This window comes from Brassica napus, chromosome A6 (genome assembly GCF_020379485.1).
Source record: "Brassica napus cultivar Da-Ae chromosome A6, Da-Ae, whole genome shotgun sequence".
Lineage (NCBI taxonomy): Eukaryota > Viridiplantae > Streptophyta > Magnoliopsida > Brassicales > Brassicaceae > Brassica > Brassica napus.
The window spans coordinates 25,643,618-25,667,852 of NC_063439.1; the positions used below are offsets into that span (position 1 = coordinate 25,643,618).

A 24,235-nucleotide genomic window follows, 5' to 3' on the forward strand; every position below is an offset into this window, starting at 1 on the left:
GTTGGACTATGTTGATGGCATTCATCGTAATTTATCTAGTGAATAGAGGGTTATTTAATAGTTAGTGTGAAAATTAATGTAGAGTTTATACATCATCATTATAGCAAATTTTTTAATAATACCAAAAACTAAAACTAAAGTTATTTTTATAAAATAATTCTTCTTTAATATCTAAGGGATTTATTTCCTCTAGCTAATTCATTTTACAGTGGGTTGAAGATCGATTTTAAAATTAAAAATTTTAAATGTTTTAAATTGTTTTTAAGCTCTGTTTTACTTATTGTTAATTTTTATGTAAATCTCAAATTGTTAGAAAAAAATATATGTAAATTGTAGAAGTGTATATTTTACCATTACAATTAAAACCAATTTTCGATTTGTATCCGAAACGTATAAAAAATACAAACGTGATTGTTTATTTCTTATAGTATTTTATATAATATTTTAAAAATTTGAAAAAGGGTTTGAGAAGTTGATGTGTTTTCCAAAATATTGGTATACTTTTTTTTTCTCTTCCCTATTTTCACACCTAAATATAACTAAACTTATTGATACTTACATTTTATAAGAATATTTTCTAAGAATATGAAATTTCAATATAAATTAATATTAATCATTGGTTGTTAATTAGTATTAATAAATCTATAAATTTAAACTACCAAAATTATCCTGTTATAAAAGTTCCATCGCATATCTAGCATTGGATTTCATCACAAGAAAAGCAAATCATATTTTAGGAAGTTGTTTATTTTTTTTCCTTCTTTTTCTGAACGAGAAAACGGCCAAAAAAAACCTAAACTTTCAAATTTAGGCAAAAAAAAGCTTAAACTTAGGTTTGAGCCAAAAAAGGCTCTAATTTTTTTAAAATAGCCATTTTAAATCTTATACTTTGTTGACTGGGCCAAATTAAAAATCCAATAAAGTCAACAGTTAACTCATTAAACGGCTGTTAACTAGCAAAACTACGTGGTTTTGAAAATTGATTCAGAATTAAAGTTTTAATTAACAAAACAACGTTTTTTTCTTCTCTTTCACGACAGAAGAAACAAAAACAAACTGAAAAACCCTAATTCTATAATCTCTCAATTTTCTAATCTCTCCATTGACGGCACAGAGGATGGCTAGGACGATGGGATTACTTCAGGCTCTTCGTAGTGAGCGAGCAGAAGGAGAAAGTGTTACAGAACCTATAGAAGCTACGGACGAGCAAGAGAACGAAGCCGGTGAAGAAGGTGATACTGATGGTGAGAATGAGGGTGATCTGAATGGTATTGCTGTCGAAGAAGAGGTTGTCGAGGATTTAAGCGCTCACTTTGGAGATGATACACACAACGAGGGTGATGTTAGTGACGGAGACAGTGGGGATGACATTTGGGATGATGATAAAATTCCAGACCCATTGTCGTCTGATGACGATGAAGAAGAGTATGAGCGTAGAGAAGAGGTTGCAAATACACTTGGTTGTGAAGATCTTCTGTATTTGGGGAAAACGTACGGATGTGCGTCTGATTTCAAAGTAGCTTTGCTTAGGTACTCTCTTCGATCAAGGTATGATATCAAGCTCTATAAGTCTTGTGCTAAGGCGCTTGGTGCAAAATGCTCTGATGTAGAGTCTAAGTGTCCTTGGAGAATTTATTGTTCATATGAAAGAAGAAGACATAAGATGCAAGTGAAAGTATTTGTGAATGAGCATTGTTGCATTAGATCAGGGTACTCGAAGATGTTGAAGACTTCTTCTATTGCCACGCTCTTTGAGGAAAGACTAAGAATAAATCCTAAGTTTACTAGGACAGAGATGGCCGATGAGATACAAAGAGAATATAATCTCACTGTCACGGAGGAGCAGTGTGGAAAAGCGAAGGCTAAGCTTTACAGAGAAAGGAAAGCCAGTCATGAAGATCACTTTTCTCGGATTTGGGACTATCAAGCTGAAGTCCTAAAATCTAATCAGTACTCCACTATGAAGATTGAGACTGTTCCAGGGCCTGTGGTAGGAAGCAAACAGAGATTTGATCGTCTTTACATGTGTTTTACAGCTCAAAGAGAGACTTGGATTGAAACTTGTAGACCCATCATTGGTTTAGATGGAGCATTTCTCAAATGGGATATAAAAGGACACTTATTGGCTGCTGTTGGAAGAGATGGTGACAATAGAATAGTTCCAATTGCTTGGGCTGTTGTGGAGGTTGAGAATAACATAAACTGGGAGTGGTTTGTGAGATTGTTGAAGGAAGATTTGGGATTACAAGATGGCTCCAAATTCACCATTATTTCAGACAAACAAAAGGTTAGAATCTTAATTTTTTTTCTCAATAAAAATGTATTGAATTGAATGCCTTTAACTTAATAATTTATGCAGGGCTTAGTGAATGCTGTTAAAAATGAACTACCAGAAGCAGAACATCGAATGTGTGCAAGACACATATTGTCAAACTGGAAAAGAGACAGCAAGGATCCTGAGTTGGAGCGTATGTTTTGGGTAATAGCTGGCTGCTACACCATAGGAGAGTTTGAAGACGCTTTAGAGGTATTGAAGAAATATAACAAAGGTGCATGGGACACTCTTCAACTACAGAACCCGAGAACATGGAGTAGGGCATTCTTTAGAATTGGGTCGTTTTGCAATGATAACCTCAACAACCTCTGTGAGTCTTTCAATAAAACTATTAGGGAAGCAAGGAAAAAGCCATTGCTTGACATGCTAGAGGATATTAGGAGGCAATGTATGGTTCGTCATGCAAAGAGAGCTATTCTTGCAAATAGGTTGAAAACTCATTTTACTGAGAAGGTGCACACTGAGATTGAACTCAATAAAGAGAAAGCTAGAGAATGTAGAAGGTTTATTGCTTGTGGAAACGTGCATGAGATTGATGACCATAACGTTGCTTATCGTGTGGACATGGATCTCAAAACATGTGGGTGTATAAAATGGCAGCTCACTGGAATCCCTTGTATCCATGCTAGTTGTGTTATTAGAGCCAAGAAGATTAGGACAGAAGATTATGTTGCTGGCTATTACACAGCTCAAAAGTGGCGACAAACATACTCCCGTGGGATTACTCCTGTCCAAGGTATGAAGTTATGGCCTCGGTTAAATAGGTTAGGAGTTTTGCCACCGCCATTTAGAGTAGGGAACCGTGGAAGACCAAGTAATTATAATAGGAAGAAAGGCCTTAATGAGTCTTCATCCAAGGCTACCAAGATGACACGAGACAGGAGAGTCATCACATGCTCAAATTGTCATGTCGAAGGTCATAACAAGGTGACTTGCCCTAATGACACAGTTGAGAGTGCTCCAAAAAGGCCAAGAGGCCGACCAAGAAAGGATTTGGTACGTGTGTTTCATGTGTATTATTTTATCAAGTTGTTTGTCTTTTTGTTATGATTAACTACTTTGATCTAATGTTGTAGGGAGAATACTCTCAAGCACAAGGACTCTCTCAAGAGTCATCTCAACCCTCGCAAGTGTGATATTGACAAGTTTGGATATGTTCCTGAGACTGCAACTGAGAAAACTGTTTTGATTTTAAAAGAAAAAGAGACTGAAACTCTTGCAGATTATATTATTTTCTAAGTTATGTTTTGGTATCTAATCACATGCTTTAGTTTGACTCCTGTGCCAATAATTTTCACTCATGATTTTTTATCGCAAGCCTTATGATCTCTGGACCATTTCGGTGATGACTAGTACTCACAGATACACATGAATGTAGATATTTCTTTTCTTTGATCAGTCTATTCATAAACAATTTATTCACGTCTTAGCCATGAAGGGTATATGTTAATGAGATGACTTGATCATCTTACTCACATACCGGATGAGGATCATGTGATAGGGCACGTGGTTACTGGTACCGTTTCTAGTAGTACTAGTTAAGTCCATGAGAAGAAAGTTTGCAGGTTAACAGCTCATGTCTTTACAATAATCATCAACTGTTTTATATTATTTTATTTTAATTATTACAAGCTTTAAGTTATTCTATACGAACCCCTTCTATTTCTCTTGTGTCGATTATGGAAGCTCATTGTAGTCCTAGTGTTCTAATAGAACTTCCCAGTTCATGGCTCTTTTTAGCTTAAAGGCTATGCTCTGTTTCACTTTAACATGAGAATGCGTTGTCTTCATCATAGATTAGACAACTAAGAGATTAGAGAATTAGTTTTTTTTTTTAATTTAGGGGTTCTGGTTTTTGTCTGTCGTGAAAGAGGAGAAGAAGAGATTAAGAAAAAAAAAACTGGAAAACATGTAAAACGACGTAGTTTCAATAATTTTGAATCAATTTTCAAAACAATGTCGTTTAGCTATTTAACAGACGTTTACGGTTTTAACTGTTGACTATTCTGGATTTCTAATTTGGCCCAGTCAACAAAATATAAGATTTAAAATGGCTATTATTTAAAAATTGGAATATTTTTTGGCTCAAATAAAAGTCTAAAGTTTTTTTGGCTTAAAATTGAAAGTTTAGGTTTTTTTTGGCCGTTTTCTCTTTTCTGAACATGTGTTTTAGGAATTGTTTCTATGTAATTTATCTAAAGAAAACGTTACCGTTGTAAGTATTTTGTAAATATCTTATTTTTAGCTTTATGGGTCCTTATAATATTAATTTTCTATTAAGATATAGTTGGAAAAGAAAAAAATTGTGGTACATGTATACAGCTGTATCGGTCAGGCTGATCGTTGAATGGAATCTCTAGAATAAATATGTCGCAATGAGGCATAACTTTGTTCTGTAATGTTCTTCTTAACTTTCTGTTTTGGTGTCAAATCCATTTACTTTAAATAAAAAGTTCATTCCTTCTTCTTTTTTTGAGCTACGTTTCCTAATTTAATTAGGGAATTCCACAAATAAATATTCAGCGTCAATGAAGAAAAAACAGAAATGCTACTAATTATCATTGGTTCATTGGAGTCCTTGTTTAATTTAGGTTTATCATGTATGATTTATATAGTATGGTCCAGAAACAAAGAAAATGCTTTGCTTTTGTCACTTTCAAAAAACATATGACTTTTGTCACTTTTCCTCCATGCATGGTATGACGTCATAAACATGATACGTGTTCAAGAACATATGACTTTTGTCTCTTACCTTATTTTTGCCAATTGCATTAGTGCATGAACTGTGTTTTCTCCTTGTTCGGGTTTCATGTCTGCAAACTTATTTTCGTACGTATTTGCAAAATTGCAATCGCTGGTCGCTGAGTGAATATCATACTGACGATAATCTATACTTTAATTGGATACCTACTTTGAGTTTTGATAAAGAACATTGATATACATGAAAAACGGTTGGTTACTACTACCATTAAACTATAACCTAACCAGTAGTAAAATAGATAAGACGTGTGTAACTTTAGTGACAAATATAATGTACTGTATATACATGCATGCATTGAAAGAATATTTATCAGATTATGTGTGTGTGAGTTTTATAGAAATAATTAAGTTGACATTATTTATTTTTAAAAGTGGGAAAATAATTAATTAATCGCGTTATGATAAAGTATATACTCTCTCCAACATTAGTTTTTCCCTCCACGATAGTCCCCACTTCTTTTCCTTTATATACACATCACATTTCATGTGAACTTCTCAACTCTACTCATCAAATCTTTCTCTCTTTGTATCTCTCACTAGATGATGCCTCCTAATGAGCAAGAATCTAGCTTTCCGAAAACACCGGGTGCTAACCAAAGCGTAACAAGCCCGGTTCAAGAAACCCGCTTTAGCTCTCCAAGTCATGTAATCCCATGCCACGGCGGTCCGAGTCACCAATCAAGGCAATCTTCCGTTCTATGCCAATCTTTACGTCCTATAATCCTCAAGGTCATTTTTATACTATTTTATTTTCCTTTTGTAACAAATTCTCTCTTTTTTCTTCTCTTTTTTTTTTATTTGTATTTGTAAATATGTAATGTAGTTTGAGGAGCTGACGTACAGTATTACATCACCAACCGGGAAAAGAAGCTACTGGTTTGGTTCACAAGAACCAAAACCGAACCGGTTCGTTCTCAACGGTGTAAGCGGGATAGTCAAGCCAGGTGAGCTACTAGCAATGCTTGGTCCATCAGGTAGTGGCAAAACAACGCTAGTAACGGCGTTAGCCGGACGTTTACACGGTAAGCTCTCAGGAACGGTTAGTTATAACGGAGAACCGTTTACAAGCGCCGTGAAACGTAAAACGGGATTCGTTACGCAAGAAGACGTTCTCTACCCACACTTAACGGTAATGGAGACGCTTACGTACACAGCTTTGCTCCGTTTACCCAAAGAACTGACCCGGAAAGAGAAAATCGAGCAGACGGAGACTGTTGTTTCGGATCTCGGGTTGAACCGGTGCAGTAACAGCGTGATCGGAGGCGGGTTGGTCCGAGGGATATCGGGTGGGGAGAGAAAACGGGTTGGTATCGGACAAGAAATGCTTGTGAACCCGAGTTTGTTGCTTCTTGATGAGCCGACGTCGGGGCTTGATTCCACGACGGCGGCGCGTATAGTCGCCACGTTGAGAACGTTAGCGCGTGGTGGTCGGACGGTGGTCACGACGATTCATCAGCCGTCGAGTAGGCTTTATAGGATGTTTGATAAAGTGTTGGTTTTGTCTGAAGGAAGTCCGATTTATAGTGGGGATTCGGGTCGGGTCATGGAGTATTTTGGATCGATTGGGTTTCAACCCGGATCCAGTTTTGTTAACCCGGCTGACTTCGTTCTTGATCTTGCTAACGGTTGGTACATAATCTATTTCGAAGTTTCTTTTTTTAGAAAAATAAAGACAGCAAAAAGCTAAACGCTTTGTTTGGTTTTGCTCATGCATCATGAGATATGTGACAACGACAATTTTAATCCCTTTCTTTGCATCTTTATTACAAGCTTTGTCCTTTTTAATTTAAATTTTATCTTAAAACAGAGAAATAAAAAGCTTGTTAATAGTGGAATAAATCATGTATGTTTAGATGTTGCTTTTGACTATATATTTTGAATATACATTTTAATAAATATCTGAGTATTTTTGCAGGAATTACTTCGGATACAAAGCAACATGATCAAGTCGACATAAATGGGAGATTAGATCGGCTTGAAGAACAAAACTCAGTAAAACAGTCGTTAATATCGTCTTACAAAAATAACTTGTATCCACCTTTGAAAGAAGAAGTTTCTAGAACATATCCACAAGATCAAACGGCCAATGGATCGAGAGCAAAGTCTTTAACAAGTAAGTCACTAAAGTTTAATAGTAATTTTTCTATTTTAGTTGGTTGATTACAATTGTTGTAACGATATGTCCTTTATGTGAAGATCGATGGCCAACAAGTTGGTGGATGCAGTTCTCAGTTTTACTGAAGCGAGGTTTAAAGGAGAGAAGTCATGAATCATTTTCAGGACTAAGAATATTTATGGTCATGTCGGTTTCTATACTTTCTGGCCTCTTATGGTGGCATTCTCGCGTTGCTCATATACAAGATCAGGTAAAAAACAAATACTAAACCGTGATATTACTATCTGATTATCATTTTCAAGTAAATATTTTAGTTGACATAAGGTTAAAAACCATAAATCTCTTTCTTTCAAATTCTAAATGCAAACATGAATCATAAAACAGGTGGGTCTATTGTTCTTCTTCTCGATATTCTGGGGATTCTTTCCTCTCTTCAACGCCGTATTTACATTCCCTCAAGAACGTCCAATGCTCATAAAAGAGCGATCCTCAGGAATCTATAGACTCTCCTCCTACTACATAGCAAGAATAGTTGGGGATTTACCAATGGAACTCATTCTTCCAACGATCTTTGTCACGATCACATATTGGATGGGAGGTCTCAAACCATCTTTAACCACATTCCTCTTGACCCTTATGATCGTTCTCTACAATGTTTTAGTGGCTCAAGGCGTAGGGTTAGCCTTAGGAGCAATTTTGATGGATGCGAAAAAAGCAGCAACATTTTCTTCGGTTTTAATGCTAGTGTTCTTACTAGCCGGAGGTTACTATATCCAGCATATACCGGGGTTCATCGCGTGGTTGAAGTATATTTCTTTTAGCCATTATTGCTATAAGCTTCTTGTTGGAGTTCAATACACATGGGATGAGGTATATGAATGTGGACCAGGGTTGCATTGTAGCGTTATGGATTATGAAGGGATTAAGAATTTGAGGATAGGGTATATGATGTGGGATGTTTTGGCTCTTGCCCTTATGTTGTTTCTTTATAGAGTTCTTGCTTACCTCGCTCTAAGGAACTTGTGACTGCTTCTAATTTGTATTTTTTTTAACTATGTATAAGCCAAGTAAGTGTAAAATATCAATAAGATTACTATTGTGGTTCATTTCTCTTTCGCAACTCAAGAACAAATCAAGAAGAAGGATTAAAAAGACCCAACTGTATACGAAATCATAGTCTAACTAAACACTGAATCAACCCATGACATCTTGAAAGTTGTTAAAAACTTAAAACTAACCAAGAAAATCCTTTAAAATGATAGATGGTTTAAACTGCTTACTATAAAACCTCAAGTTCTGAAACTTCACCAGTGAGTAAAAAAAACGACAGAATGGATAAACCCATGCCTGTATTACGTTTACAGCCCATTTTGACACCTCAAATTAAAATACGTACGTTAGTAATTTAATAGTTATATGATGTGTGAGAAAGAACAGAGACTGTCCATGTCGAGGACTTCCTTATCCGTTGGGTCATTCGGTTAAGACGTGTCTCGTGTTTCCATGTGTTTGAGCACGTCATCCCAGCACTAGAGCCAAGCGCGTGGTCGCTTTGCGTTCTTGTGGATGTGCTCTTCCGGCTCGTGAGGTGACCCGGAGGGCAAGGCGTGGAGATGTGGCTGCTTATCACCCCATTTTTGTGCAGGTTTTAGGCGTATGGTTCTTCGGAGCTTCTTGCGTCTCAATAATTGCTTGGTCTTGGTGATGCGGGAGTTCTAGGCCTCTTGAGAGGCTGCTGTTCGTGTTGGTCAACGCTTAGGAAGTCTACTGCGAGCTGTTCTTGGTCGAGTCAATCATAAAGAGCGGATCATCGGGGAGGCCAAAATTACCGGGTTCTGACTTTCGGATTAACTGTGATTCTTCCTTTTGCGGCAAGCGGTTGTGCGGATTAGTTGAGACCTCCGGTAGCAGTTTTTTCTTGTTGTGTATGTCTCTTGTTTTGTCAAGTTCGAGTTGTTGTTTAGGTTTTTATTTTTTTTCTTCTGTTTCTTTGTTATCTTTGTAATTCTGTCAAAAAACTGAAAATTGGTAATAATATCTTTACATTTTTACCAAAAAAAAAAAAAATGTGTGAGAAAGAATATATCAAAGTCTATGTAAATATCCGACAGGTAAATATTATGAATTCTGAGAGCCATCAGACATCGATGGTGAGTGATGGTCCAATAAAACCACTAAGCGTCACTTAACTTTATTTTGAATGAAAATGTTTTATGTATGAACTAAACATATTATTGGTATGTGATTGACGAATCCATCTACGGGTATAACTAGGTTGGCAGGTTTCTGGAGGTCCTCATGAGAAGCATGATATTTATAGCAGCCACTTCTCGCTGCAGATGAACTTTAAAAGCAGCAGACTCACAGATCTCTTTGTTGCAATACTCTTAAAAATGAATGGTAAAACAAGACATATGGAATCTAAGAATTGCTTTCTTTGTTCTAGAAAAATTTATTTACTTTTCTTGCCTTTTGTTTGTTTTCATAATTAAGAAAGTACATTTTCTTGGTTCTTGTCTGTTGAAATGCAGAAAGACTTATGGAGTACGTAGAAAGCATCTTACATATACAGAAACATAAGATCGTTTAACGTTAACTGTTAATGAATTGTATACTTTTTTTGCAAAGATCTTTTGTACGGACCCTATTGGGAACATGTGTTTAGCTATTTGAAAGGGGGCTTAGAAGATAAGGAGAAGGTTCTATTAATGAAGTATGAAGAGATCATTGGGGAGCTTTTTTTCAAGTCAAGAGACCCGCTGAGTTCTTGAATTGTCCATTCACGGAGGAGGAAGAATAGAGTGGATCGGTGAAGGAGATCGTGAACTTGTGTAGTTTGAGCTTTGATATTAAAAAGATTGGGACGATAAGAGTCGGTGTAGATACTAATGTGTTCTTTAGGAAAGGTGAATTGGTGATTGGAAAAATGATCTCACTCTACAAATGGCGAAAACGATTGAAGAGATCATTGGATGTTAGGCTAAGAGGTTTGGGTTTGATATTTCAATAAAGTTGTTTTTACTTAAGCAGACATAATTTCAGCGAACAAAGTTATGTTACGATTTACGAGGTTCGAATTTTCATAGGTAGTTAAGTCTAAAGATTATTATTACAAACTAGCAAGGTTAGGTCTCAGAACCACATCTCCAAGATTCTAAGTCACCACCACCATATAAGACCAAGGGTCAAATTACTGCTTTCCTCACTCGCGATTTTCCATCTTAAACAACAGAGAATAGTTGGATCCAGTTCACATCTTTGATCCATGTAAGAGTAGAGAAGTTTGTATACAAACCTCTTGATATGATCAAGTATTAGAAGCCTTGCCCCTGGTGGAATGTTCAATTCTTGTAGCTCTCCCTAGATTCAGAATTGATGAAAAAGGAGACAAGACAAGGTTTAGTTTAAAGTTGCTACATAATAAACTCAAGCTTGAAAGAGATGTGTGTATAGATAACCTATCAGTGAGCAATGGCAAGGTAAGATCAGCGAAATGTCCCTTCTTGAAGCTCTTCTCGTATACCTCAAGGCCTAGCTTCAATAGCATAGCTCTTGCCTCTGTGTAAAAGGTGTCTTGGGCATTGCGCGAATTGATTGTTTCATGCACCTGAAGGGAAAACAAAAACAAACGGTGTTAAGTAAGAAGAAGATGTACTCTTGTATTGTTAATTCATGAATCCAGTGAGAGCACCGACATGAACAAGCAACCACCTTATACGATATTCCTAACAAAACAGCATAATAAGCAGCGCTGGAGAGTGCCTGCTATACCGCCGTAAGCAGCTCAGGCGACACCGCCAAATGTGGTAGCGATGACCGGTACTATCAGCTTGAACGTAGTCGGATTCGTTTCCTTCGGTGACGAATCCTCCGTCACCATCGTATCTCCGCCGCCGGCGAGTAGCGTCGTCATTGTTTGTTCGCTTTTCATTTTCTCTATTTTTTTCTTCTTCTTCTTCGACCTTTTTAGATACCAGAGTAATGATTCTTATTCTCTCTTGTTTTTCTTCTTCTTTAGATATTAATTATTATTGGACGTGTTCTTTGTAGAAGCCGTAAAACCGGTTCGAGTTAAACGATAATATAAATACGATGTTAAGGAAAAAATAGACGATTCAAAACCGAAATGGAAATGAAACCATGGAGTCGAGACGAATCTCTTTCCTTAACTCTTAATATTCGCTCCGTTAGTGCGACGGATCTGTACGAATATGAATCCCAGGATAAAACCATGTAAGGTTATCACGCAGCACTCGTGAAGAACCTCTACGAACTAATAATCTACGAAACATTCTCTAGACTTACGCGTAGGAGTTTTTGCTGGTATTTTGATGTGAAAAAGTTGAGAAATGAATAAAGATGAGAGGCGATATTTAAAGAGACGGAGACGACCCACTTCCCGCAACAGCTGCTGCACGTGGGCGAGAATCTCGCGGAGATCGAAGGAAGTTGAGTTCCGAAACTTCTTCCTCAAGACTCTCTCTTATCTCGTTTAAAACTTTCGAGAGGATAACATGCATGACGTTTTTATTTTCTAGACAAACTACTTGTCGTTTTAAATAAAATTGTATGCTGTTTTTTCTCGAAATAAATGGCAAAACGTTGAGTTTAACTTGGTCCGAAAAGAATAATTCTTATCGGGCCAAAGGCCAAAGGCCCAAACCGGCCGGGCAGCGGCGGCGCGCGTGGGAAGCCTTCTCCTCTCTCAAGCTGTTTAACCCATGATATCATGAGATCATATATAAACACTTCAAATTTTCTTCTCCTGACCGATGTGGGACTTTCCCCACTTCACCATTTCATTTATTTAGCATTTCTGATGGGCTCAGACCCATATCATTTGATATTCACATTTTAATAAAGCCCATTGGCTTTATTGTTCCAACATTCTTCAAGTAAAGGATGTGTTGTATCCCACAAGAAGATAAACCCTAACTACAGTATTGCTATTTACTCGTATAGAGCACACTTCTCATTTTGGAACAACGAGCTTACTATAATAAGCACACACGCATTACTTATTGATATTTGGTGTAGATTCTAAATTTCTAATGATCGTTTGATTTTTCAATTACGTTGTTTTATCAATAAGTCTTAAGGTTCCTAATTAGATGTTTACAGAACATATATCCAACATAATTAATTGTTACTTCTTATTTTCACTACCACAAAAGCCTTTGTGTTCTTAATATTGTTGAATCTTGATGATTTAATATTTCATATTGGGCTTTCTGTCAGTTATTGGAGAAGTAGGTCCATTTACATCTTTGATGTTTTGTTCTATGGAATAATGGAATGGATCGGAAAGTTTTTTTTTTCTTTCAAGTGAATGCTTTTTTCAGCCTTTGCTAAGATGATTTTTTTCTTTAATTTAAATTAGTGCTTATTTTCAAGATTAAAATAATAGCTTTCAGATTTTAGAAGAAAAATGAATAAAGAATGAGGTTTAAGCAAAGTTAAACCTTAGCACAAAAACAAACTCCATGATGAAATGAATTTGGATGTTATGCTGCGGTACATAGTGATGATAATCATATAAATAAGATATTTTTCATTTCATCCAAAACCTATTTTGTTTTCATTATCAAAAAAAAATTCTCACCCATTCCATCCATATCTTTCTCTTTTTACTACATTAAAGTCTGAACATGCCTTATAGGTAGATATGTGTATGTGACCATTTAATTCTGTTTCATTAATGGTTGTCAGGTGACCTTAAGTTTCTTTTTAAGATATCTAGAAGCTTTGATTCCGATTTCTTTTTGGAAAAGAAAATATAGTTGTGATATTAATGACGACTATGAATCCATGACATCACTGATGATTATAGAGTCACGTGTTATGAAAGTCAATAATACTGCCAATATCAACTATTCAACCTAATTGTATTGTTAAGGTTTGATTTCATAAATTTAAATGACGAAACAATAGAGACGGGAAAAAGTACCGACGTGGTCTTGCTATTTATGGAACTTAATTTAATTTGATTGATAGGAGTATAAGAACATGATTAATGGAATTCTTATGGCATCTCCATCTTTACTCCATTTTTTCTTCTAAATTGAAGTAAAAGTGAATATGGAGTAAGGAATGCTCCAACCCAATTCCATATTTTATTCCATAATGAAATTTACTTTATTTTGGAGGAAAAAATGGAGTTTTACATTGGAGATGCTCTTAAAACATGTTCAATGGAGAACCCCTAAATGGATTCTTAATGAATATATATAATTAATAAATTTAAGTTAAGAATTTTTGTTAAGAGACAATGATTTTGAATGCTCCAATGGTAGAATTCAATTAAAGATTCTTAAAAAAAAATTATATTGAAAAAGAGTAAAAAAAATAACGATTTGTTTTTCAAATATAGTTGTCTGTTGATCATAATGTTGAGATGATTATGGTGACTTAGAAAACGAGATGAGATCGGAAATCCACATGTGTGGGGTGTCTCCACCAAACTTCTTCTTGTCAACATGACCGATGAGCAGCTTCATGTAGCCACCACCACAGTCAAGCTTTTGCTCGTGCTTGACTGAGAACTGGAAGACTAGAATTTTTTCCTTGTTACTGAATTCAGGGAACTCAGTTGAAATGGCATAAAAATCTGATACCTGCAAGAAAATAAACAAAGCATTAACACAAACTAAGAATACGTAGAGGAATTTAAATATCATGTATCCATGGATAACTAGCTCCAAAGGCTGAATCATACCTTTATCGTTAGCGTCACAAGTCACAATTTCCCGATGTGTGATATCACTCTCCAGCAGAGGTCTCATCTTTCTTCTACTCGGATTTAACCCATCTCTTCTCTCATCCATCAAATCAAGACTGAAAATCCGACGAGAAGAACCGCAAGATTATTTATCAAGTTCAACACAATACAACATCCAATACAAGAGTCAGTCACGGATTCTTCAAATGAAATATTCGTTAAGAGTAAATACTCTTTAGAAACAGTCGACTAAGCAAACTCATGAGCCTGCTCCAACCAACAAAATTTCTCCCATACAATACCGCAAATATTTAAGAGCTGGTTCTTAACATTTTTAGTTAAAAGTTAAGATGTAGTTTTGTATATTCCGTTAAGAACTTCATCCTAAGAGCATGATTAATCCGGACTCTTAATTTGGAGTTCTTAACTCACGATTTGATATTTTTTTATTTTTTATTTTATTTATTTTTTACATTTTTGGCTAAGAACTGGCTCTTATATCTCTTATTTAAGAGACGCTTCTTAGCTTTTCTTAGTTAAAAGCTAAGAAACGGTTCTTAACTGAAATTAAGAACCCCACCCTAAAAGTCCGGGTTAATCATGGTCTAAGAATCGTCCATTAATCATGCTCTAAGAGCCCAAGCCTAAAGAAACATTAATCAAGTTCATTAGTTTATGTCTTTAGGGTTTCTAGCAAGTATAAATATGTGTAATGACATTATGTTTAACTCAACCTTGCTAACGTGAAAGTCAGCCCCTCCTCTCTATTTATGAAATACAATCTCTATCTATTTTGTTTTTGAAGGCAACCTAAAGTCTTTACCTTTCTTGTTCTACATTGCACAATAAATCTTTAATAAGCTATTTCAATATCTCTGTTTTCTATGTTAATAAAGCTCATTTAAGCAAAGTCTAGTCTAGTTTTGAGATTCTCTACAAGGAGGATTATTATTAGTCACCAGTGTGTTAGATGATACTCCCTTTAAATGGATTAGTGAGAACTTCGTTATCCATGAAACCTAGTTTAGCATAGTTAATGGTACTATTAGTTAGTAGAGTTTTAAGAAAGTTATAACCACCGTTGTAATGCCGCATATTTTGTAGTCAAAGCAATAATCTGTTTAGATTATACTATTATACTCACTCACGTACGTACACACAACGTGGATAATGTTTGAATGGTCGCGCAGCCAGACATGATAATGATAATACAAGTAGGTGTTGGCATGCATGGCGCATGTATGTAAAAGATCACATGAAAAACGTTAGTTTATCTTAATTTAAAAATCTCAAATTATTGGTATTGGATTAGCACTCTAATCACGGGTTTTTAAAAAATCGGTCCAACCAAACATAATATATTATCATAAAACTTTATAGACTATTAAATTCACAATGAAATAACCATGATATCTGTGATGGTTTTTTGGTAGGCATCACTATCACCGCGGTACTGTTTGGTTTCAAACTTTACATAATGCATTTTGTTACAAAAAAAACACAGTAAAATATGAGCTTAAATTTATATTCATCACTGCTCACAAAAAAAAAAAATTTATAGCCATCTTTATATTTCTACCAATTGCTTTTCGAATTATTATTTTTGTTGATTTAGTAATGAAAGATTTCCATATGTATGAGTCTTAATCAATTTTTAATTAAATATACGTTTTATTTTAGTGAAATTCAAATTTTGCTTGTTTTCTTAAACTATAACTATATAGGAATTACAGTAAGATGGTCTTCATATACTAGAAGTCATAATTAAGAGGATGGTTTACATTAATCATAGGCTTAGTATAAAATCAATTTCCAAGAAACTTCCACCTTAATTTAAAGAAATGTACAAAATAAACGATTATACTATAAAACAAAATTAGCAAACCAATAAATTGCTACGATCCACGCCCCTTCCAGCTATTGCATCATTTTGTCTATTTCCTTAATTCTCATTAATGTCTAGGACAAGAACAAAAAGAGGTACTAACGCTAGAGGCATAACACACACTGATACTCAAATAAGATTCTTTATGCTGTTATTAGCTACAGTGAATGAGGTGAATTGGTGAAAGCTACCAAACAGATTACAAATTCACTCCTTGGGCATTGTCGTTTCTTAGTATAACCATATAACAAATCTAAATACTAGTAATTATAAAGATCAATTAATCCACCCCGGTTAGATTTATACTGCTTTTATTTGTCATTCGCCATTATAGCCAATCATTTAACAAAAACCATCAAAGTAATGACCTATTCTCATCAAATGGTGGTGGTCTAGTAGTTCTCATTCAAGGAGAAATTGTTGTGTAAAGAGATCGACTTTGTTTGGCAAGTTAAATACTGTCACATTTTTAAAACCATTAAAATCTGACAAATGAACTATTCAACGGTTGTGTTCAATTCGTAAAGAGATTAGTTGGGTGTTACAAGATTGGATCATCGTCTGATCAGTGGTTGAAATTTCCGAAGTTAATACATTCTATAATAGCTGTAAATTCTTCATGCTCGATCGATGAAATTACCTTAGCAGTTATCCTGTTCTGGAAGCACTCTATTATCTAGAAATAATTTGCAAAATTCAATCACTTATTACGACACCCGCCTACAATTTTTTTGATATTTTCCAAAGCAAGCAACACTCATGAAAAAATATTTTAAAATAAAATAACTAAAACTCATCTAAAAGTCAGTAAACAAGCCAACAGAGTGTTACGCTCAAAGTCATCTTCCAAAGTTTGGTCTCTTTATAGAAAAAAAACCTCTTACCTTCACAAGTTTTTAAAGCTACATAAGTCTTCCATATTCATATCAAAAGATTCAGCATTTCTACATTCTTTAATTCTTTTCTTCCCTCAAATAAAAAAAGAACCCACCAAAATCTCCAAGAAATCAAGTGTGTTCTCCAAGTTTTTCATTTTTTTCAGTTGGCCTTCTTGTGAAATTATCACAAATTTTCAGACAAAGAAGATTAGCTAGTAGCTATGGCAGGTGGTGGTCGGAGAAAAAGAAGAAGATTACATCTAAGCAGGATCTATTCTTACACATGTGGTAAATCAAGTTTCCAACAAGACCATTCTAACATAGGAGGGCCCGGTTTCTCCCGTGTCGTCTACTGCAACGAACCGGATTCTCCGGCCGCCGAACGCCGGAACTACGCCGGAAATTACGTCCGTTCAACTAAATACACCGTCGCTTCTTTCTTCCCAAAATCTCTCTTCGAGCAGTTCCGCCGCGTGGCCAACTTCTACTTCCTCGTCACCGGATTCTTGTCCTTGACTGATCTCTCTCCTTATGGAGCCGTTAGTGCTCTCTTACCTCTTGCTCTCGTCATCACCGTCACTATGGTTAAAGATGGCATCGAAGATTGGCACCGGAAACAACAGGTCCGATCAAAGTTTATATCTTTCATTTTTTTTACATAGAAATTTTTTAAAGTTTTAATTTTTATTTATTATTTATTTTTTTTTGAAACATTTGTTACAATGAAGCTATAGTTTTAATTTTTATTTAAATTCAGGATATTGAGGTGAATAAAAGAAAAGTGAAAGTTCACGACGGAGATGGAATATTCCGGCAAGATGAGTGGAGGAATCTACGAGTAGGTGACGTGGTGAGAGTGGAGAAAGACGAGTTTTTCCCCGCGGATCTTTTGCTACTGTCATCGAGCTACGAGGATTCGATTTGCTATGTAGAGACGATGAATCTTGATGGAGAGACGAACCTGAAAGTGAAACAGGGTCTCGATGCGACTTCTTCGTTGTTGAATGAAGATTCTGATTTTAGAGAGTTCAGAGGCGTTGTTAGATGTGAAGATCCGAATGTGAATCTTTATATGTTTGTTGGGAGTTTGGAGCTTGGAGAAGAGAGGTTCCCTTTGTCGATTCAGCAGATTCTTCTTAGAGATTCGAAGCTTCGTAACACGGAGTATGTGTACGGAGCTGTAGTTTTTACCGGACATGATACAAAGGTACACAGTTTCATTGGATCTCGTTCTGCTCTGTCTTTTTTTTTCTTGACTGAAACAAAGGCTCTTTAATTAATACCACCGGAAATTTATGTTTTAGGTTTTTCAAAGATATTAGAAAATTAAATAAGTATATAGTTTCATTAATCATTTTAATTCTATTTTTATGAATTTAAAATTTAATTATTATCTAATAAAATTATATCACTCATATTTTATATGTTAGTTTTTGATGTAAAATCCATTAACTAAAGTGTAAAATATTAATTTTCCAAATACAATAAAAAATCTAAAACGTCAATTTTTAAATATATAATATAATCTTAAATAATTTTACACATACTTCTATTATTCTGAAATGTCATCAAATATCATAATTATAAATAAAATTGTTTTAATATAAATTCTCATACAACAAATATTGTTTATTAGAAAACAAAAGATTTAGAATCTCAAAAATCATTCCACCGATTCCTTTTCTTACGTGACTTACCAGTGTGAACCCAAAGCTTTTACATTATTCCACCATTCTATATTTGCGCATACAACTTTCCATTGTCCACTATTCAATAATGTTTAGCTAAAGTAATACAAAATATAACCCAATAACTTTTTAGATTAAAAAATCTTTATTTTGATGAATGGAAAAAAACAGGTGATACAGAACTCAACTGACCCACCATCAAAGAGAAGCAGAATCGAGAGAAAAATGGACAAGATCATCTACTTAATGTTCGGTCTCATCGTTCTAATGTCATTCGTCGGATCAATCATCTTCGGAGTCGAAACAAGACAAGACAAACTCAAAAACGGAAGAACAGAGAGATGGTACTTGAAGCCAGACGATGCAACCGTCTTCTTTGATCCAGAAAGAGCTCCAAAGGCTGCAATCTACCATTTCGTCACCGCCGTTATGCTCTACGGTTACTTCATACCAATATCGCTTTACGTCTCCATCGAGATGGTTAAAGTCCTCCAGAGCGTTTTCATCAACAGAGACATTCATATGTACTACGAAGAAACTGATAAGCCCGCGCAGGCACGGACTTCGAACTTGAACGAAGAGCTTGGTATGGTCGACACGATCCTATCCGACAAAACAGGGACTTTAACGTGTAACTCCATGGAGTTTATCAAGTGTTCTATCGCCGGTACGGCTTATGGACGTGGGATAACGGAGGTGGAGAGAGCTATGGCGGTGAGAAGTGGCGGTTCGCCTTTGGTTGATGAGGATTTAGATGTTGATGTGGACAAGTCTGGTCCTAAGGTTAAAGGGTTTAACTTTGAGGATGAAAGGGTTATGAATGGGAACTGGGTGAGGCAGCCTCAAGCTGCCGTGTTGCAGAAGTTTTTTAGGTTACTTGCCGTGTGTCACACGGCGATACCCGAAACCGATGAAGAGACTGGGAATGTTTCTTATGAGGCTGAGTCTCCTGATGAAGCTGCGTTTGTTGTTGCGGCACGAGAGCTTGGGTTTGAGTTCTTTAACCGGACGCAAAACGAAATCTCCTTTAGGGAATTGGATCTTGTAACCCGTGAAAATGTCGAAAGGTTAGTTTAATTTTCTTTTCGAGCTTAAGAAACCATAAACTTTTTAGGTTAATTTTTAATTTAAAAATAAATTGACAATGTGGAGGCTATGTGATTTATGTATGATAAATCTTTAAAATTTGGAGGGAAAATTGAATGTTTCATCCGTTTGTGCCTAGAAACGCCAATGATCTTAGGTCATTTATGTGATTCCTTGAGCTCAAAGCTACCTATGTTCTTGCAGGGTTTATAAGTTACTAAACGTTCTTGAATTCAATAGCTCGAGGAAGAGAATGTCAGTGATTGTAAGAGATGATGACGGAAGGCTCTTGTTGTTGTCTAAAGGAGCTGACAAGTAAGCTATTTGAGGACACTACACACATTATTCTGTTCTGTCTGAATCCTTTGTGACCAAAGAAGATTTACTTTATGTTTTATTTTTGTTTTCTTTTTTAGTGTAATGTTCGAAAGACTTGCAAAGAACGGTCGTCAATTCGAAGCCAAAACCCAAGAACATGTAAACCAATATGCAGATGCAGGTCTAAGGACTTTGATACTTGCATACCGCGAGGTTGATGAAAACGAGTACATAGAGTTCAACAAGAGTTTCAATGAAGCTAAGAGTTCGGTAAGTGAGGATCGTGAAGCTTTGATAGATGATATCACAGATAAGATGGAACGTGATCTCATTCTCCTTGGTGCTACAGCTGTTGAGGACAAACTTCAGAATGGGGTATGACTTCTATTTATAGACTATATAATGCAACAAGAGTTTGATAGTTTACGGTTTTTGGATTGATGTGTGTTTAGGTTCCAGAATGTATAGACAAACTTGCTCAAGCTGGAATCAAGATTTGGGTTCTAACTGGAGACAAGATGGAGACAGCTATCAATATTGGGTAATGAATCATTTTCATTTATCATAGTCATGAATGTTCTTGTTCTTGGTTTACTGACAGTAGATTATTTTCTTCCAGATTTGCTTCTAGTTTACTAAGACAAGAGATGAAACAGATCATCATCAACCTTGAGACACCACATATCAAGTCCTTGGAGAAATCTGGAATTAAAGACGAGATTGAACTGGCATATAGGGAAAGCGTTGTGAAGCAAATAGAAGAAGGAAGGGCTCTACTGGACGCATCAGGCGCAAGCTCTGAAGCGTTTGCACTAATCATAGATGGGAAGTCGCTAACCTACGCTCTCGAGGAGGAAATCAAGAAAACGTTTCTTGATCTTGCCACTGGTTGTGCCTCTGTGATTTGCTGCAGATCATCACCTAAACAAAAAGCATTGGTACAATCTTCAAAACCTTGGCATGCTTCCTTTTGCATGTGTTCTCATTGTAAAATCTCTTATTTTGTTCTCTAACATAACATGTTTCTTAGGTTACACGACTGGTTAAGTCTGGAACTGGAAAAACAACCTTAGCGATTGGTGATGGAGCAAATGATGTAGGAATGCTTCAAGAAGCTGACATTGGTGTAGGAATAAGTGGTGTCGAAGGGATGCAAGCAGTGATGTCTAGTGATATCGCCATTGCTCAGTTCAGATACCTAGAGCGGTTATTGCTAGTCCATGGTCATTGGTGTTACAGCAGAATCTCATCCATGGTAAGAAAAGATTTGAAAATGTTCCCTTAAAGCCTCTTCATCAATCTTTCTCTTACCATTTTTTTCTTTTTGCTTGCCTCTTGCAGATATGTTACTTCTTCTACAAGAATATCACTTTCGGTGTCACAATATTCTTATATGAAGCTTACACTTCCTTCTCTGCACAACCTGCCTACAACGACTGGTTTCTCTCTCTTTTCAACGTCTTTTTCTCTTCTCTCCCCGTTATTGCACTTGGAGTCTTTGATCAAGATGTCTCAGCTCGCTTCTGTTACAAGGTAGGTTTTAGGTTTAGGGTTTCAAAACATTTGATCTGCAAGAGTTACTTACCAATATTTTTTCTGGCAGTTTCCGTTGCTATACCAAGAAGGTGTGCAAAACATTCTCTTCAGCTGGAAACGGATCATAGGATGGATGTTCAACGGACTCATAAGTGCCCTCGCCATTTTCTTCCTATGCAAGGAATCTCTAAAACATCAGCTATTCGACCCAAATGGCAAAACGGCAGGCTGGGAAGTCCTGGGAGGAACAATGTACACTTGCATTGTGTGGGTCGTCAATCTCCAAATGGCTTTATCTATAAGTTACTTCACATGGGTCCAACACATTGTGATTTGGGGATCAATTGCTCTTTGGTACATCTTCCTCATGATCTATGGAGCTATGTCTCCAAGTTTCTCCACTGATGCTTACATGGTCTTCCTCGAAGCCCTAGCTCCTGCTCCTTCGTACTGGCTCACCACTCTCTTCGTGATGATCTTCGCTTTGATACCTTACTTCATCTACAAGTCAGTGCAAATGAGGTTTTTCCCTGTATACCATCAAATGATTCAGTGGATTCGGTACGAGGGTCACTCTAATGATCCTGAGTTTGTTGAGATGGTGAGGCAGAGGTCGATTAGACCCACCACTGTTGGATACACGGCGAGACGAGCTGCTAGTGTACGGCGAGAAGATAGGTTTTACGATCAAATCCATAAAGATCTTGTTGCTTTCTGAAGAGTATCAAATTAATTTTGATATAAATATATATATACATCTTTAAATGTAGAGATTAGGGATTCTTTTATTAGATTCCTTGTCAGAAATGCATCTGTAGTTATTATACTTAACACACACGGAAATATTTTTTGTACATATTTTTTTGTGGATAGTACGATAGTTCATTATCGTTAGCCTATTTTTTGTGGATGCACATATGTATGCCTATTTTCTTTTCTCTTACTGTATTTATAATTAATAGACAAATAGTAAAATATGTTTGAAATGATGATGGTGGAAACAAACTCAAAATGTTATTTTTACTTCTTCATTTAAGTTTATTTACTTCACTAGTAATGTAGATTCAAATATTTTATGAACGTTTTCTAGATTTAATTGTTATACTATCTTTTTTTTTTTGTAAGAACACCGATTTTTAATAAGGAAAAAGTAAGTTCTCAAGTGTTCGCTAAGTTAGTACAATGCATTTAGATCATACAAAGAATAAAGACAGCAAACTTTGGATTTTTTCAACTTCAGACAAAGACTATAGAGAAGGATCATGTGAGGTTCGGTGAGAAAATTATTTATGTTATCCATGTTCCCATTTGTCTTTAGGTTTGATAACACTTTTATCAGTAATATATCTATTTAATTTCAATTATTTAGTTTTTATTTTGTCATTAGATTAGGGTTTCGTTTAGATGTAAATTGGAAAACTTGTATTGATTATTTGATTGAAAATTTGATAAGGGTTTCGTAGAGATGAATTGATAGATTCGTATAGGTTAGCTAATATTCGTATGGAGGATTTGATAAGCGATTGGTATAGATGATTTGATATTCGTATATAGGATTTGATAAGCGGTTCCTAGAGATGATTTGCATTTGCAATTTTTGAATGTGTATTTTTAGTTTGAAATCTGTGTATTTTTAATGAACCACACCATAAAATTCTAGTGAAGGTACACTTGTTTTGTAAATGTTTCGCTGTTTATTAAAGCCATTGTCGTGGTTACTTCGTATTGATTAGATAGGTTTGGCTGTAAAGGGTAGTTTGTGTGAAACTAAATCCAACAATATATTAATGATCTTGTTAGGATAGTTGATAGCTTTTTGTTTGTGTAATAACTTTAGATAAGACATATCTTGTTGCCGGTTAGTCATTAAGTGGGTAAGTTAATGCTAACTTACTCTTCACTTCCTCCAATCAACCCCCTTCTGATGCCCCCCTTAAATATACGTAGCTAGTTGATCTCTTCTACCACCTCCTCTTAATCTCTTCTCGCTTCTTATCGGTATGGATCCAAGAAATCATTATACGGAGTCCTCTAGCTACTTCCCTTTCAATTCCAATGTTCACTTAGGAGAATCCGAGAACCCTCCTTTCAGTTCTCACCAATCTGAAGACACACCGGTAGGCACACCATTAGGCACACCAGTAGGCACACCCGTGGACCGTGTTGCTCGACGCAAATGGACCCCGGCTGATGACGAGGTCCTAATCAGTGCGTGGCTCAACACTTCCAAGGATGCCGTAGTTGGAAATCAGCAGAAGGCACACCAGTAGGCACACCCGTTTTTGACGACATTATTAACGGAATAGCCCCAGAAGTAAATTTCAATGTGAATGGGAATCAGTATCATTTGGCATATTATCTCACGGACGGTATTTATCCGAAATGGGCGACTTTTATTCAATCTATCCGACTTCCCCAAGGTCAGAAGAATTCATTATTCGCTCAAACCCAAGAAGCTGTGAGAAAAGATGTCGAGCGTGCCTTTGGAGTCCTGCAAGCTAGATTTGCCGTGGTCCGAAACCCATCTCAGTTATGGGATAAAGAGAAGATTGCAACTATTATGAGAGCATCTATCATTCTCCATAATATGATTGTCGAAGATGAACGATCAGCATCTACTCAGTATGACCTTGAAGAATTTCAAGAAAGTGAAGAGGAGGATACATTTTCCGTCAATATGCCTTCAAATCTCGGTAATATGATTGATCGTCGAACGAGCGTTCGGAATACACAAGCCCATCACCAATTAAAAAATGATTTGATCGATAATATATGGGCTAAATTTGGACATCTTCCAAATAACTTCTGATTTATAAGTTTTTATTACTCGAATAAAATGTTTGTTTGCTTTTATATATTAAGATGTTTGTAATTTTTATTTTTAAAAAATTCCTCATGTTTTCAATTTGAATGTT

General features: G+C 35.9%; 3 protein-coding genes across 3 annotated transcripts; all 3 read left to right on the forward strand.

Moving 5' to 3' along the window:
• Positions 1-1,117: 1,117 nt before the first annotated feature.
• On the forward strand, positions 1,118-3,471 carry LOC106350923. The gene is made up of 3 exons (XM_013790751.1): positions 1,118-2,287; positions 2,360-3,331; positions 3,412-3,471. Exons 1-3 carry the CDS (start codon positions 1,118-1,120, stop codon positions 3,469-3,471), a joined length of 2,202 nt encoding a protein of 733 aa, XP_013646205.1.
• Positions 3,472-5,488: 2,017 nt separating this feature from the next.
• LOC106349396 (ABC transporter G family member 21) lies at positions 5,489-8,317 on the forward strand. The gene is made up of 5 exons (XM_013789352.3): positions 5,489-5,824; positions 5,919-6,720; positions 7,011-7,208; positions 7,292-7,461; positions 7,596-8,317. Exons 1-5 carry the CDS (start codon positions 5,636-5,638, stop codon positions 8,235-8,237), a joined length of 2,001 nt encoding a protein of 666 aa, XP_013644806.1. The 5' UTR covers positions 5,489-5,635; the 3' UTR covers positions 8,238-8,317.
• An 8,268-nt stretch (positions 8,318-16,585) lies between these two features.
• On the forward strand, positions 16,586-22,221 carry LOC106349395 (phospholipid-transporting ATPase 10). Its single transcript, XM_013789351.3, has 10 exons — positions 16,586-17,315; positions 17,450-17,899; positions 18,552-19,447; positions 19,671-19,781; positions 19,883-20,159; positions 20,237-20,325; positions 20,404-20,722; positions 20,815-21,039; positions 21,126-21,317; positions 21,388-22,221. Exons 1-10 carry the CDS (start codon positions 16,914-16,916, stop codon positions 22,036-22,038), a joined length of 3,612 nt encoding a protein of 1,203 aa, XP_013644805.2. The 5' UTR covers positions 16,586-16,913; the 3' UTR covers positions 22,039-22,221.
• Positions 22,222-24,235: the final 2,014 nt, after the last annotated feature.

Excerpts from the sequence above, each read along its gene's own strand:
- LOC106350923 (XM_013790751.1), top strand. The coding sequence starts at position 1,118 with ATGGCTAGGACGATGGGATTACTTCAGGCTCTTCGTAGTGAGCGAGCA. Across the intron at positions 2,288-2,359 it reads TTATTTCAGACAAACAAAAG|GGCTTAGTGAATGCTGTTAA; the intron begins GTTAGAATCTTA and ends TAATTTATGCAG. Across the intron at positions 3,332-3,411 it reads GCCGACCAAGAAAGGATTTG|GGAGAATACTCTCAAGCACA; the intron begins GTACGTGTGTTT and ends CTAATGTTGTAG.
- LOC106349396 (XM_013789352.3), top strand. The coding sequence starts at position 5,636 with ATGATGCCTCCTAATGAGCAAGAATCTAGCTTTCCGAAAACACCGGGT. Across the intron at positions 5,825-5,918 it reads TACGTCCTATAATCCTCAAG|TTTGAGGAGCTGACGTACAG; the intron begins GTCATTTTTATA and ends TATGTAATGTAG. Across the intron at positions 6,721-7,010 it reads CGTTCTTGATCTTGCTAACG|GAATTACTTCGGATACAAAG; the intron begins GTTGGTACATAA and ends GTATTTTTGCAG.
- LOC106349395 (XM_013789351.3), top strand. The coding sequence starts at position 16,914 with ATGGCAGGTGGTGGTCGGAGAAAAAGAAGAAGATTACATCTAAGCAGG. Across the intron at positions 17,900-18,551 it reads TTACCGGACATGATACAAAG|GTGATACAGAACTCAACTGA; the intron begins GTACACAGTTTC and ends GGAAAAAAACAG. Across the intron at positions 21,318-21,387 it reads CAGCTCGCTTCTGTTACAAG|TTTCCGTTGCTATACCAAGA; the intron begins GTAGGTTTTAGG and ends TTTTTCTGGCAG.